At 48.1% G+C, this 13,115-nt stretch overlaps 2 protein-coding genes across 9 annotated transcripts in view; both read right to left on the reverse strand.

Moving 5' to 3' along the window:
• Positions 1–13,115, reverse strand: part of LOC308555970 (protocadherin gamma-C4) — a gene marked incomplete at its 5' end in the record, with an annotated part of 156,214 nt that overhangs the window by 118,747 nt on the left and 24,352 nt on the right. The window contains 2 exons of one of the 8 annotated variants that reach the window (XM_081134832.1): positions 5,330–7,206; positions 7,709–7,783. The exons of 4 other annotated variants lie outside the window; for them this stretch is intronic. In XM_081134832.1, the coding sequence (XP_080990958.1) occupies positions 5,330–6,988 (1,659 nt within the window). Of the gene's footprint in view, positions 1–1,406; positions 3,896–5,329; positions 7,820–13,115 lie in introns of those variants that run through there. 3 more of the 8 variants (XM_081134816.1, XM_081134819.1, XM_081134830.1) reach the window with 3 other exon arrangements.
• On the reverse strand, positions 10,141–12,675 carry LOC308555974 (protocadherin gamma-A4-like; the record flags this gene model as incomplete). Its single annotated transcript, XM_081134846.1, is given in 2 exon segments — positions 10,141–10,154; positions 10,157–12,675. Coding segments are annotated over 2 exon segments (2,445 nt in total). The 5' UTR covers positions 12,588–12,675.

Genomic DNA, 13,115 nt, shown 5'->3' on the forward strand with positions numbered 1-13,115 from the left:
GGAAATCAGATGCCAAAAGTGAATTGGGTAGTTCTTCCATTACACAACATATGCTCATGAAATTTGAGACCCATAGACCAGCATTTTATTAAGAAAAATCTATTAATTTAAGATAAACACGGCCCTGAGAAATGAGTTTTAAAATTTGAAACCATTTTAAAGTTGAGTTGATTTTCCAAACATAAATCTTAGACTCTGGTAATAAAGCAGAATTGTATGCAAACACTGAGGTAGATATTGATTCTGAAAAGTGAAAGGGTTACCTGTAACCAGAAAATGCCAGGTGTGTGGCATATTTGAATTTAATGACTGTAGCAGTATCTAAATCTTTGGAGATTTTATGTATGTATTTTATTTATTTATTTATTTATTTATTTATTTATTTATTTATTATTTTAAATACTCACCCCAGGATATTTTATCCATTGCTTTTCAGAGAGAGTAGAGGGAGAGATGATAGAGATAGAGATAAAGACGATAGATGATAGATAGATAGATAGATAGATAGATAGATAGATAGATAGATAGATAGATGATAGATAGATAGGAAAGCATCTATGTGAGAGAGACACATTGATTGGTTGCCTTCACACTCCCCTGGACCAGGGCCGGGATCCAGCCTGCAACTGAGGTATATGCCTTTGGCTGAAATTGAATCCAGGACCCTTCAGTCCAAGAGCCGATGCTTGCTCTAACCACTGAGCAAAATTGGCTAGGGCTCTTTGGAGATTTTAAACTGCATCACAGAATAAAGCACAATTCTAAGGCCCCTCACTGATTTCTTCTCTCAAAGAATTGCCCTACATCCAATAATTTCATGGTTTAACCCACTTTCCAGATTTCAGGATGCCACAGACATTATCACCAATATAAGTTTAATCTTTTTTTCCTGATATTTCTCATGCAGATTTTTTCTGTGTTCTTCCAGTGATTTATCCAAATATGTAAATTATTTCCTTATGCAAACAGCAGATATGCTAACACACAATATCTTTTCTAAAACATATTTGCTATTGGTGTTTAGGCAAATATTCAAAAGAGAACAATATATCTAACAATTTGGACTAATCAAACAACTCATCTATTAAGATAATAACAATTCTGAGTATAAGAAAGTCTTTGAGTAAAGTGATTATGTTTTAAAGTACTTGTTTAAAAAATAATAAAGTACTAATTTCATTTAAGTCTATGGATATCAGCCAGATTTTCTAAAATGTCCACATATTAAAAAATAAGACACTATATGCAAAATATAATTTGGAAATAAATGGAGAAAGCTAATTTCTAAATAAAGCAAATAATAACTCACTATTTACATAATTAACCTATTTGAATGCAGAAGAAAAATAACTGAGGAACAAATGAACAAAATGCTTCAAGCATCCCCACTGGAAACGAAAACTCACCTGAGCAACTTCTAGTTCTTCGTTTGCATTTATCTTCTCAGATATCAGAAGAGGCTCGCTTTTCTCACAGCTCTCCTGGCTGATGAGCGTGTCCGCGTAGTTGGGCTGCGGGAAGATCAGGTGGCTCTTCCCTGAGTCCGCGGTGAGGGAGACCTCGTGGGAATAGGTCTGCAGGAAAGCCCGCACCCCGTCCACGCCCACGAAGTGCGAGGCCTGCACGCCCACCATCCCGCCTCCTGAAGCCTGGAGCAGGCGCGATGTGTGCCAGCGCCTCAGCCTGAGCGCCAGCAGCACGATGACAAAGGCGAGAAAGACGCAGGAGACCGCGGCCACTGCCACCACCAGGTACAGCGTGAGGTCCGAGGCGTCAGGGCCTGCGGAGGGCTCAAGGCTACCCAGGTCAGCCAGGACCTCTGGGATGCTGTCAGCCACGGCCACAGTGAGTGTGACAGTGGCCGAGAGAGGGGGCTGGCCGTGGTCTTGAACAGCCACCACCAGGCTCTGCTTGAGCGCGTCTCTGTCCAGCAGCGCCCGCGCAGTGCGCACCTCGCCCGTGTGCAGCCCCACCGCGAAGAGCCCCGGCTCGCTGGCCTTGAGCAGGCGGTAGGACAGCCAGGCGTTCTGGCCTGAGTCTCTGTCCACCGCCACCACCTTGGTCACCAGGTAGCCGGGCTCTGCGGAGCGGGGTGCCAGCTCCACGCCAGTGGAACCATCAGTGGGGAGCGAGGGGTACAGGATTTCAGGAGTGTTGTCATTCTGGTCCAACACAAACAGGCTCAGTGACACATTACTGCTAAGTGGAGGGTCTCCACTGTCGCTGGCTGTCACCCACAGCTTCAGGTCTCTAACCTGCTCATAGTCAAAAGAGCTCAGTGCGTACACAACTCCAGTGTCAGAGTTTATGGAGACATAGGAGGAGAGAGGCGTTCCCTGAAATGTGTCCTTGGCTAGAGAATAAGTGACCTGAGCATTGTTGCCACTGTCAGGGTCGTGGGCAGTCACAGAGAAGATTGAGATGCCTCTGGGGTTGTTTTCTGGAACGTAGGTGGAGTATGAGGTGTGAGAGAATATGGGAGGATTGTCATTGATGTCTGCCACTTTCAGGGAGATGTGGTTTTCTGTAGACAGGGGTGGGTTTCCGCGGTCAATGACAGTTATTGTGATGTTATAATCTGAGACCTCTTCCCTGTCCAGCGTTTGCGTTGTCAATAAGTGATAGTAATTATCAACTGACTTTTCTAATTTAAAGGGCAAGTTCCTGGAGATAGAGCATGCGATCTCCCCATTCTCTCCAGAATCACCATCATGTACACTAAACAACGCAATTACAGTCCCAGGAAGACAATCTTCAGAGACAGAGCTGGCGAGGGAGGTGAGGATCATTTCCGGGACATTGTCATTCACGTCCTGCACTGTGACCACCACCTTAGCACTGGCGAGAAGAGCACCTCCATCCTGAGCTACCACTTCCATGAGGTAGAACTTGGATTCTTCGTAATCCAATGATCGCACTGTTGAAATTTCGCCGAGGTTGGGATCAAGCCGGAAAGTCTGTGAAACGCTGTCCTCTTCATTGCGAAAGGAGTAGGTCAGCTTCCCGTTCATTCCCTCATCTGGGTCCGTGGCGGTCAGTGTGAGCAGCCGAGTGCCCACGGGGACGCTCTCTGGAACGCTCACTCTGTACTCGGATCGGCTGAACCGGGGCGCGTTGTCGTTCGCGTCCAGGACCGTCACGCGGATGTGCGTGGTGCTAGAGAGCACGGGGTCTCCGCCGTCCAAAGCCGTGAGAAGGAGGTCGTGACCCGCCACTTTCTCCCGGTCCAAGGGCTCTTCCAGGACCAGCTCCGGATATTTTTGTCCATCGCTTCCACTTTTCTCATCCAGAGAGAAGTGCGCGTTGGAGCTGAGCTGGTAGCTCTGGAGGGAGTTCACGCCCACATCCGCATCTCGAGCGAAGGGAAGCACCAACCGCGTCCCTGTAGCTGCGTTTTCATTAATTTTTACTTTGACTTCTTCATCCCGGAAACGCGGGAAGTTATCATTAATATCGATTATCTCTACTTCTACTCCATAAATTTTCATTTTACTCTCAACCAAGATGTTAAAACTCACCAGGCAGGGCGCGCTCTGGGCGCAGAGCTCCTCCCGGTCTATCCTGCCCGCGGTCACCAGGCTGCCGCTTCCCAGGTTCAGAGCAAAAAGCTGCGTCCTACCTCTGGAGACGATGCGGACTCCGCGCTCCGCCAGCTCCTGAGGCTCCAGCCCGAGATCTTTGGCGATGTTGCCCACGAAGGAGCCTTTGTCCAGCTCCTCCCGCACCGAGTAGCGGATCTGCCCGGCCCTGGCTCCCCGCTGCGTCCCCAAGAACAGAAAGAGCAGGAGCAGCTGTGTGCAGCCCCAGCCCTTCAGTGGGTCCGCCATTGCCTTCTCTCTGATCAGTTTCTCTTAGTCCTGGTTCAGCCTGCTATTTCCCTATTTCTTTAAAGCCAAAGGGTGCGCATTCCTTGCTGGAAATGGGAGAGGAGCGCGGGTGAAAGGCTTTTCCCGGGAGCTTGTCTGGTCCGTGCGAGTTTAGTGTGGAAGGAGCCCAGAGTCGGGTCGCAGCAGCAGCAGCTTCCTTCCCACTTTGGTGAACAGCGACGCTCAGAGGCCTAACCGGTTACTACACCAATTCATTTTTATTTCAGAAGTATTTAATTATATTTTATTTCTAATATTTTTGCTGTATCCTTCACATATTACTGAGTGATATTGTTTATATTGAATTAAGGTTTAATTTTGAAATAGCAAGACCCACAAAGCCCTGAAATCAATATAATTATTAGATTATTTTTACTTTAGAAAAGTTTTATTTAATGTGTCATTGAGCCCATGTCCTTTATTTACTTCTTACCTAAATTGAGTCCATTAAATTAGAACATTGTAATTATTACTTTTGTAGGTTTTAAGATTTCATCTTTGTATTACGATATATTTATGAAAATGTGCCCATTTGTAGATTAACAATGCCAAGGAAACAACTCTAGCTCTCAATGCACTTTTGATAAAAGGCCTACTGATTCATGCAAATTGTATTAGGTGTCATATATGCAGAAAGAATTAAGGGTTCATTTTGTTACTTGTAAGGTCTTTGAGAAAGTTTCCTGTTTTTCACACTAAAAATATGGCAGCTACACTATATTAGACTGAGAGTTTGAGTTGGGTTAGCTATGCATTACTTATATTTTCCTATTACCATGTCTAAATTGGAGTTGGACATTATACAGTGACTGTATGGGGGAAAATCCTATAGTGACTTTAGGGCTTTAGTTCATCACCAATGCAGAAAAATATGTCTATAACTTAACAGTGAGCGGGTATCCAGTGGACTTTCTATGTTGAGGCAGATATTTAATGTTATCAAGTTTATATGGTAGCAAAACCTATGGTAGCAAAACCTCAAGTTTATATGGTAGCAAAAGTCTGTCCCACCCATGCTCTGCTGTTGACAAGCCATGGCATTGGAGAACATTCTTCCTTTCTTTGGTGCCCAGTTTCCCCACACTAGTAAGATGGGGAGCTCTTTTTATTCTTAAGTACTATAATTTGAACAGCAAGTAAAACTGAAATTGGAATATTAAAAGCCCTGAATGTGAAATAAATAATTTAAGATGTCAAGAGTAATAAATCTTCAGAGGGAAGAATTGTAAAGATGAGGAAAAGTATTTCAAGAGTAAAAGCCTTGTAATTATGAACAAATAAATCCCACACATTAAATAGAAAACCACATCAAGATTTAGTTAGATAAAATTAAGATAATTAGGGCAGGAAATTGCCTAAATTCAATCCACAAGACAAATATGAAATGCAGACTCCTATCTCAGATAGGTGATTTGTTAAGAAACATTAGAACCCAAAGTGAAAATAATTAAATTAAAACTCACCTTTAAAGTAGTATCAGAGGCAAATGAGCCCTCAGCATCTCCGTGATTTGTAGTTGGTACCCAAGAGGCATCTTCGCAGAGGAGATCCCGAGGGGGAGCCACTTCCGGGGTTACATTGAGGAAATTAAACTCTGTCTTAGCTGATTGTGAGGCAACGCACAGATTATAGGAATAGGGCAAAGTCCCCTCACTGTAATTGGGAAGAGTAGCAGGTCCAGACTTAGAACTGAGACCAGGCTGAAAGCAGCCCCAGGTGGTGGGGCTGGAGGAGCGTCGCAGGCGCAGGGCCACCGCCAGAATCACCGCGAGGAGGAAGAGCACGGAGATCAAGGCCAAGGCCACCACCAGGTAAAACTGCAGCTCGGCCTGGGGGTCAGAAGGTTCTGGACGGTCACTGAGATCGGGCAGCGCCTCTTGTAGGCTGTCAGCGAAGACCAGGAGCAGCGTGGCGGTGGCCGAGAGGGGCGGCTGTCCCCCGTCACGCACAGCGACCAGCAGGCGCTGGCGGGCAGCGTCCCTGTCGCCCAAAGCTCTGGCCGTGCGCACCTCGCCCGTGCGCAGCCCCAGGCTGAACAGCCCCGGCTCGCTCGCCTGCAGCACGTGGTAGGACAGCCAGGCGTTGTGTCCAGAGTCAGCGTCCACCGCCACCACCTTGGTGACCAGGTAGCCTGGCTGCGCGGCGCGCGGCACCGTGTCGAAGAGCGCAGAGCCGTCGGGCCCCAGCGCGGGGTACAGCACCCGCGGCGCGTTGTCGTTGCGGTCGCCCACCAGCACGCGCAGGCTCACGTTGGCGCTGAGCGCGGGCGAGCCCTGGTCGCGGGCCTGCAGCGTCAGCTCGAAGGCGCGCAGCTGCTCGTGGTCGAAGGCGCGCTGCGCGAACACCACGCCGCTCTGCGCGCTCACGGACACGTAGGACGACAGCGCCCGGGGCTCCAGGTCGCTGGCCACGATGGAGTAGGCCACCTGGCCGTTGGGTCCCAGGTCGGGGTCTGAGGCGCTGACTTGGGCTATGGAGACCCCGGGTGGGTTGTTTTCTGGCACGTGGACCAGGTAGGCTGACTGTTGGAAAACCGGAGCGTTGTCATTGACGTCGGTGATGTGCAGGGTGATGGTGGTGCTGGAGGAGAGGGGCGGCTTGCCCCTGTCGGTGGCCATTATAGTGACGTTGTATTCAGGGATCGCCTCCCGGTTCAGAGCCCCGTCTGTCACTAGCTTGTAATAGTTCTTTGAGTAAGATTTCAATGTAAACTCTGTCTTTCCCAGTATGCGGCAGTGAACTTCTCCATTTTCTCCAGAGTCCCTATCTCTTGTCTTTATCAAGGCGACCACTGTTCCTGGTGGTGAATCCTCTGGAAGGGGAGTAAACACTGAGGTCACAACCACTTCAGGTGCACAATCGTTCTCGTCGAGGATGTCGACTTGGATGCTGCAATGGGCTGCTAGATCTCCAGGATCTTTGGCTTCTATACCGAGAGTGTAACTATTAGCCATTTCGAAATCAAAATGATCCTTTGTTGTGATTTCTCCTGTTCTTTTATCTAAGTTAAAAAACCGTTCCACTTGCTCGTCCACGTTATGAAAGGCGTAGGTGACCTGCGCATTAATGCCCTCGTCCTGGTCGGTGGCCGTCACTTGAAGCACGGAGGAGCCTGGGGCCATGCCCTCCTTCAGGCTGACCCTGTACACGTCTTGGCTGAACACCGGGGGATTATCATTGGCATCGGTGACTTGGACCTGGATTTGGGTGGTGCCACTTAGGGGTGGGTCTCCACCATCCACAGCTGTGAGGACCAGTTGATGGAAATTCTGCTCTTCTCTGTCCAGAGAGTGTTTCAGAATCAGCTCGGGATATTTACGTCCGTCTGGAGTCTGTTTCTCTGCGAGATCAAAGTACTGATTGTCATTCAGGTGATATCTTTGCAGGGAATTAGGACCAGCATCCAAATCCAGGGCCGGGTCTAGTGGAAATGTTTTACCTGGCTTAGTGGATTCCACAATTTTTAAATCAATCTTACTCTGTTTGAATAATGGACTATTGTCATTTATATCCTGCACTACTACTGCTACGTGGAAAATATTCAGTGGCTTTTCAGTGACAGCATCAAAATCCAGAATACACAGAGGCTTCTTTCCGCAAATCTGCTCTCGGTCTATTCTGTCGCTTACAAGTAAGTCCCCGCTGTCAGGGGCTACAGTGAAATACTCCTTCTCTGCGCTAACCCGCAGCCTCCGGGCCGGCAAGTCCCGGACTCCGAGCCCCAGGTCCTTGGCGAGGTTTCCCACCACCGAGTTCTTGGCCAGCTCCTCGGGCACTGAATAGCGGATTTGGTCCGGGAGGGCCCCGCGGAACAGAGACAGCAGGAAGGGCAACAACAGTACCTGGCGCCGCCGCGCCGCGCCGCTCCCCGCGCGCGGCCTCATCGTGGCTCCCTCCGCTGCGGCTCGGCGGCTCGGCCCCGGCAAAAATAAGCCCTCCGTGGACGGCAAAAATCCGGGGAGGGGGCTTTCCGGCTTCTGTTTTTGTAACCGGATCTACTGGCTGCCTCCGTGCGGTCGGTTTGAGCAGGAAGTTACCCTCCGAGAGGCTCCCAAGTGCGGCTCCCAGATCTTTTTGCTCTTCTTTTGACCTACAGCGACGCCCAGGGGTTTTTCCGTGAAACTGCTCCAAGGGCCTGTAAATGTTTTGCAAAGAACTTTTTTGCTCTTGCGGATTTAGAGTGTGTGTTTGTTTAAATAGCTGTATATTCACATAGTTCCAAATTAAAAAGGTATATACAGCATGTTCCATAGACTCTCCCTCTTTGCTTTCAACAACACATTTCTCCCGGGAGAAAGGAGTGTTCCTTTTTTTATGGACTATTCCACAGATGTGTTTTGTATAGTGAAGCAAAATTTTATAAATGTCCTCCCCTGCTTTCATACATGTATGGAAGTATATGTATGAAATTTTTTGAAGTCTGCACACTTACCTTTTATTTCTTTGTCTATTTTAATTAATGATCCCAATACTCATGATGTGAGAGCAGGTTGTTTCCAAAGTGAAGATCTAAGAGAGCCATCCTCTACCATGTGTCAATCAAATTACTTCAAGGCTTCGACTTGGTCGTCTTTGTTGGACTCTGGAGCCACTTTCTTTGCTTTTTGGACTTAGCTCTTTGGTTTAGAAGGAAGGGAGACAATATGCCATGCTCTGCAGCTTGCTTTGTTTACTCACTATATCTTGAAGATCATTTCATATCAGTACTTAAAGAGGTTTCCCATTTATTTCTTACAGCTATGTAGCAGCCCACCATATGGTTGTACAAACATTTATTTAACCAGAAATATTTTCTAAAATAAATCCAGTACTCATTCAAACAAAATCTATTTTCCACATGCTATTAGGTTATAAGTGATCTACTGCTGCTCTCCTAGTCATTTAAAATATGTACTATTCTGATTCTGGAATGTATTCCTAATACCACCATCCAAATATGTTTGATGCAGTTTGAGGCCAATTGATATTTCCAAATGATATTTTAAAGCTTCAGTATTGCAAATAATCTCTCCTCTGATATGATTTCTCTCTCAATATTTACTTGTTACTTCCTCTTTCTTCTCCTCATGTCAGCTGGTTGTATGGTATCACATTTTTATTTGTTCTATGTCTTGAACCACAACTTCCACAAAGACAAAAACACCTATAAACTGAAACTCTCCTTCTTAAATTGAATTGAGACATAGTCCACAATCTAGTGCTACAACTTCCAGGTATCCAAATGCCACTACTTTGTGTATTTCTAGACATTCCTGGATTCCAAATTAGCTAAAAGAACTACATGAAGGCATAAGGAACAAAAGCTGCACATCCCTTGCACACAAAGCATTTCCCCCTGTATCAAATCATTGCAGAGCAATGAAGTGACAGGGCTGCCTGAGGGCAATTTGCAGGGACAAGGATGAGGCCTACTTACTAAGTAGCACAAATCATATCAGTTCAGACATCAAGTTACCTGACTTTTATAAGAGGCTCCCATGATAAAAAGGGAAAGATTTTTCAAAGTTCTGTTTCCTTAGAAATAGAGAAAGGTCTCATAGTGATGCTATAATAGGTAATTTAGATATTATTAAAATGAATCCTACAACCTAATGAAATCAGTGAAATAAAATGGGCAATATTTTTGTTAATTACAGATGTGCACCAAAGGAATCACACATAGTCACTGCTAGTACAGCTCGGAAACTGCAACAACAAAATATTTAAAATATGCCAGTCCAACTGAGAGCTATCACTGTTAAAGTTATATCTAAATGTTAAATAGTTCCCCCAGTATTTATAAACTGCCATGGTTCAATTATATTGGAAAATACCCTTTCAAATAAAAAACATAAAATTCAAGCACAATATACCAGGGTGTAAAAAGAGGAAATTAAAATACTCAGCCCAGACACAACAATAACTTCATAAGAGAGAATGCTTGAATGTGAATTTTCACAACTGCCTTCTATTTTGCACTTTGATACCCAAGGAAATAACTAGTTAGGTCGATAACTAAGACTTAAAGGAAAATGGTATTTAAAGAAGTGAGACAGAGATATAAAATTAAGAAACTATTGCTAAAACTATTATTGGATGAAGGCTACAAAGGATAAGTTAAAAACAAAACAAAAACCTTTTAGGCGCAGAAACCATTACTAATCATCATTGAAGGGGCATCTTCCCCTCCCCTGTAAAGCAGTAGAATATTTTAAAAAGCATTTTTACGTGATTTGGCATGCATCTTATACCATCAGAGCTTATACACTCAAAGACACCGCTGCCTGCCTATGTTTCAGTGTGGCAAGACTGACTTACCTGGGGAAGACCAGGATCTCCTTTTGTTTCAAGTAAATCCTGAGTTATCAAGAGAGGCTCGCTTTTCTCACAGCTCTCCTGGCTGAGCAGCGTGTCCGCGTAGTTGGGCTGCGGGAAGATCAGGTGGCTCTGCCGCGAGTCCGCGGTGAGGGAGACCTCGTGGGAATAGGTCTGCAGGAAAGCCCGCACCCCGTCCACGCCCACGAAGTGCGAGGCCTGCACGCCCACCAACCCGCCTCCCGAAGCCTGGAGCAGGCGCGATGTGTGCCAGCGCCTCAGCCTGAGCGCCAGCAGCACGATGACAAAGGCGAGAAAGACGCAGGAGACCGCGGCCACTGCCACCACCAGGTACAGTGTGAGGTCCGAGGCCTCCGGGGTCGAAGCGATCTCAAGACTGCCCAAGTCAGCCAACACATCTGGGATGCTGTCAGCCACAGCCACAGTGAGCGTGACAGTGGCCGAGAGAGGGGGCTGGCCGTGGTCTTGGACAGCCACCACCAGGCTCTGCTTGAGCGCGTCTCTGTCCAGCAGCGCCCGCGCAGTGCGCACCTCGCCCGTGTGCAGCCCCACCGCGAAGAGCCCCGGCTCGCTGGCCTTGAGCAGGCGGTAGGACAGCCAGGCGTTCTGGCCTGAGTCTCTGTCCACCGCCACCACCTTGGTCACCAGGTAGCCGGGCTCTGCGGAGCGGGGCGCCAGCTCTACCCCGGTGGAACCATCAGTGGGGAGAGAGGGGTACAGGATCTCCGGTGCATTGTCGTTCTGGTCCAGAACAAACAAGCTTAGAGACACGTTGCTACTAAGTGGAGGGTCCCCGCTGTCGCTGGCTGTTACCAGTAGTTGTAGGTCTCTAACCTGCTCATAGTCGAAGGAGCGCAGTGCATACAGGACACCGGTATCAGAGTTGAGAGAGACATAGGAGGAGAGAGGCTCCCCCTGGAGTGTGCCCTCAGCCAGGGAGTAGGTGACTCTGGCATTCTCCATGCTGTCAGGGTCCTGGGCGGTCACGGATAAAATGGAGGCTCCTCTGGGGTTGTTTTCAGGTAGGTAGGCAGAGTAAGCAGCATGAGGGAAGGCAGGGGGATTGTCATTGATGTCGGCCACCTTCAGTGAGATGTGGGCTTCTGTAGACAGCGGTGGAGTTCCATGGTCCGTGGCCGTGATCGTGATGCTATAGTCAGAGGTTTCTTCCCTATCCAGAGCTCTGTGTGTCAGCAGCCGATAATAATTTCCGTAGGTCTTTTCAAGCGTGAAGGGCAGATTATTTGGAACAGAACAGGTGACAAGGCCATTCTCTCCTGAATCGCTATCATGCACATTGAAAAGGGCAATTACAGTGCCTGGGGAAGAAGTCTCTAGGATAGAGCTGGTGAGAGATGTAACCATGACTTCTGGAGCATTGTCATTTACATCCAGAACTGTCACCAGCACCTTACTTCTGGCTCGGAGACCAGGACCATCGTGAGCTTCTACATCTATATCGTAGAATCCGGAGTCCTCATAATCTAGATCTTCCAGTATTGTTATGTCCCCAGTCACAGGATTCAACTGGAAGAGCTGGGATATTTTATCTCTTACTTTCCGGAAAGAATATGTCACTTCTCCGTTGGCTCCTTCATCTGGGTCAGTGGCTTTCACCGTGAGGATGCGGGAGCCCACCGGCACGTTCTCGCGGACGCTCACGTGGTACTCGGGCTGAGTGAATAGGGGGGCATTGTCGTTGGTATCCACAAGTGCCACGTGAATCCTGGTAGTGCCAGAGTGAGCCGGGTCGCCTCCGTCGAAGGCGGTGAGAAGCAGGTGGTGGACCGCCTGTTCCTCGCGGTCCAGGGCGCGCGCCAGCACCAGCTCAGGGTACTTTATCCCGTCCGCTCCGCTCTGCACGTCCAGGGAGAAGTGAGCGCTCGAGCTGAGCTGGTAGCCCTGCAGGGAGTTTGCCCCTACATCCGGATCAAAAGCTTCAGGAAGAGGGAATCTTGTCCCAGGATTTTCATTTTCAACGACTTTTATTTCCCTTTGCTCTGTCCCAAAGTTGGGCGCGTTATCATTCACATCGATTATTTCCACCTCTACTCCAAATATCTTCATGTTGTCCTCCAGGAGAATCTCCAGGCTTACCACACACTTTGGAGATCTGTCGCAGAGCTCCTCCCGGTCTATCCTGCCCGCGGTCACCAGGCTGCCGCTCCGCGCGCTCAGAGCGAAGAGCTGCGTCCTGCTCCTGGAGACGATGCGGACGCCGCGCTCCGCCAGCTCCCGGGGCTCCAGCCCCAGATCCTTGGCGATGTCGCCCACGAAGGAGCCTGCCTCCAGCTCCTCAGGCACCGAGTAGCGGATCTGTTCGGCTCGGATTTCCCACAGGGCACCCAGGAGAAGGCAAATCCCAAACAGCCGGCTGCGGTCTGGACGACAGGGAGGAGCCGCCATTGCTGCGCCGCCGCGCAGAAGGTGCGCTCAGGTTTTCCCTCGGTGGAGGCCTGAGGAGCCCCAGGATCTTCACGGTCCAAGACACTGTATTTTCCCCGCCAGCTGTTGGAGCTCTGGGGTCCAGTTTGGAGGTTTTGTAAAGCCCCTGGGTCAGTGCTGTGTGGTGCGGAAATGTCGTGGCTCGGCTTGAATTCCTGGTTGGCTTTTCCCCGATAGGTGGACAGCGACACCCAGAGTCCCGACCTGGTATTGCAGCCTGCTCTTGGTAAAGCTTCACCTGCGCGTGTACTTTGTTTCCTGATCCTATTTCTCCCAAAAGAATCAAGGTCAAACTCCCGTTGTTTCATTTGCAATGAAAATAAACACTCGAAAGCTTCCTGTACAATAAGCCTTATAAAGTAATTAATTTTTCAGAGAATATATTATTTTTTTTTTTACTAAGAATTTTTTTTTATCTCTTTTAAGTTTTTGCATTATTTATTCACATAGTCCATTTTCAGGACAGTGTATTGTGTAAGAGACACATTT

Source organism: Miniopterus schreibersii, assembly GCF_964146895.1.
Source record: "Miniopterus schreibersii genome assembly, chromosome: 4".
Lineage (NCBI taxonomy): Eukaryota > Metazoa > Chordata > Mammalia > Chiroptera > Miniopteridae > Miniopterus > Miniopterus schreibersii.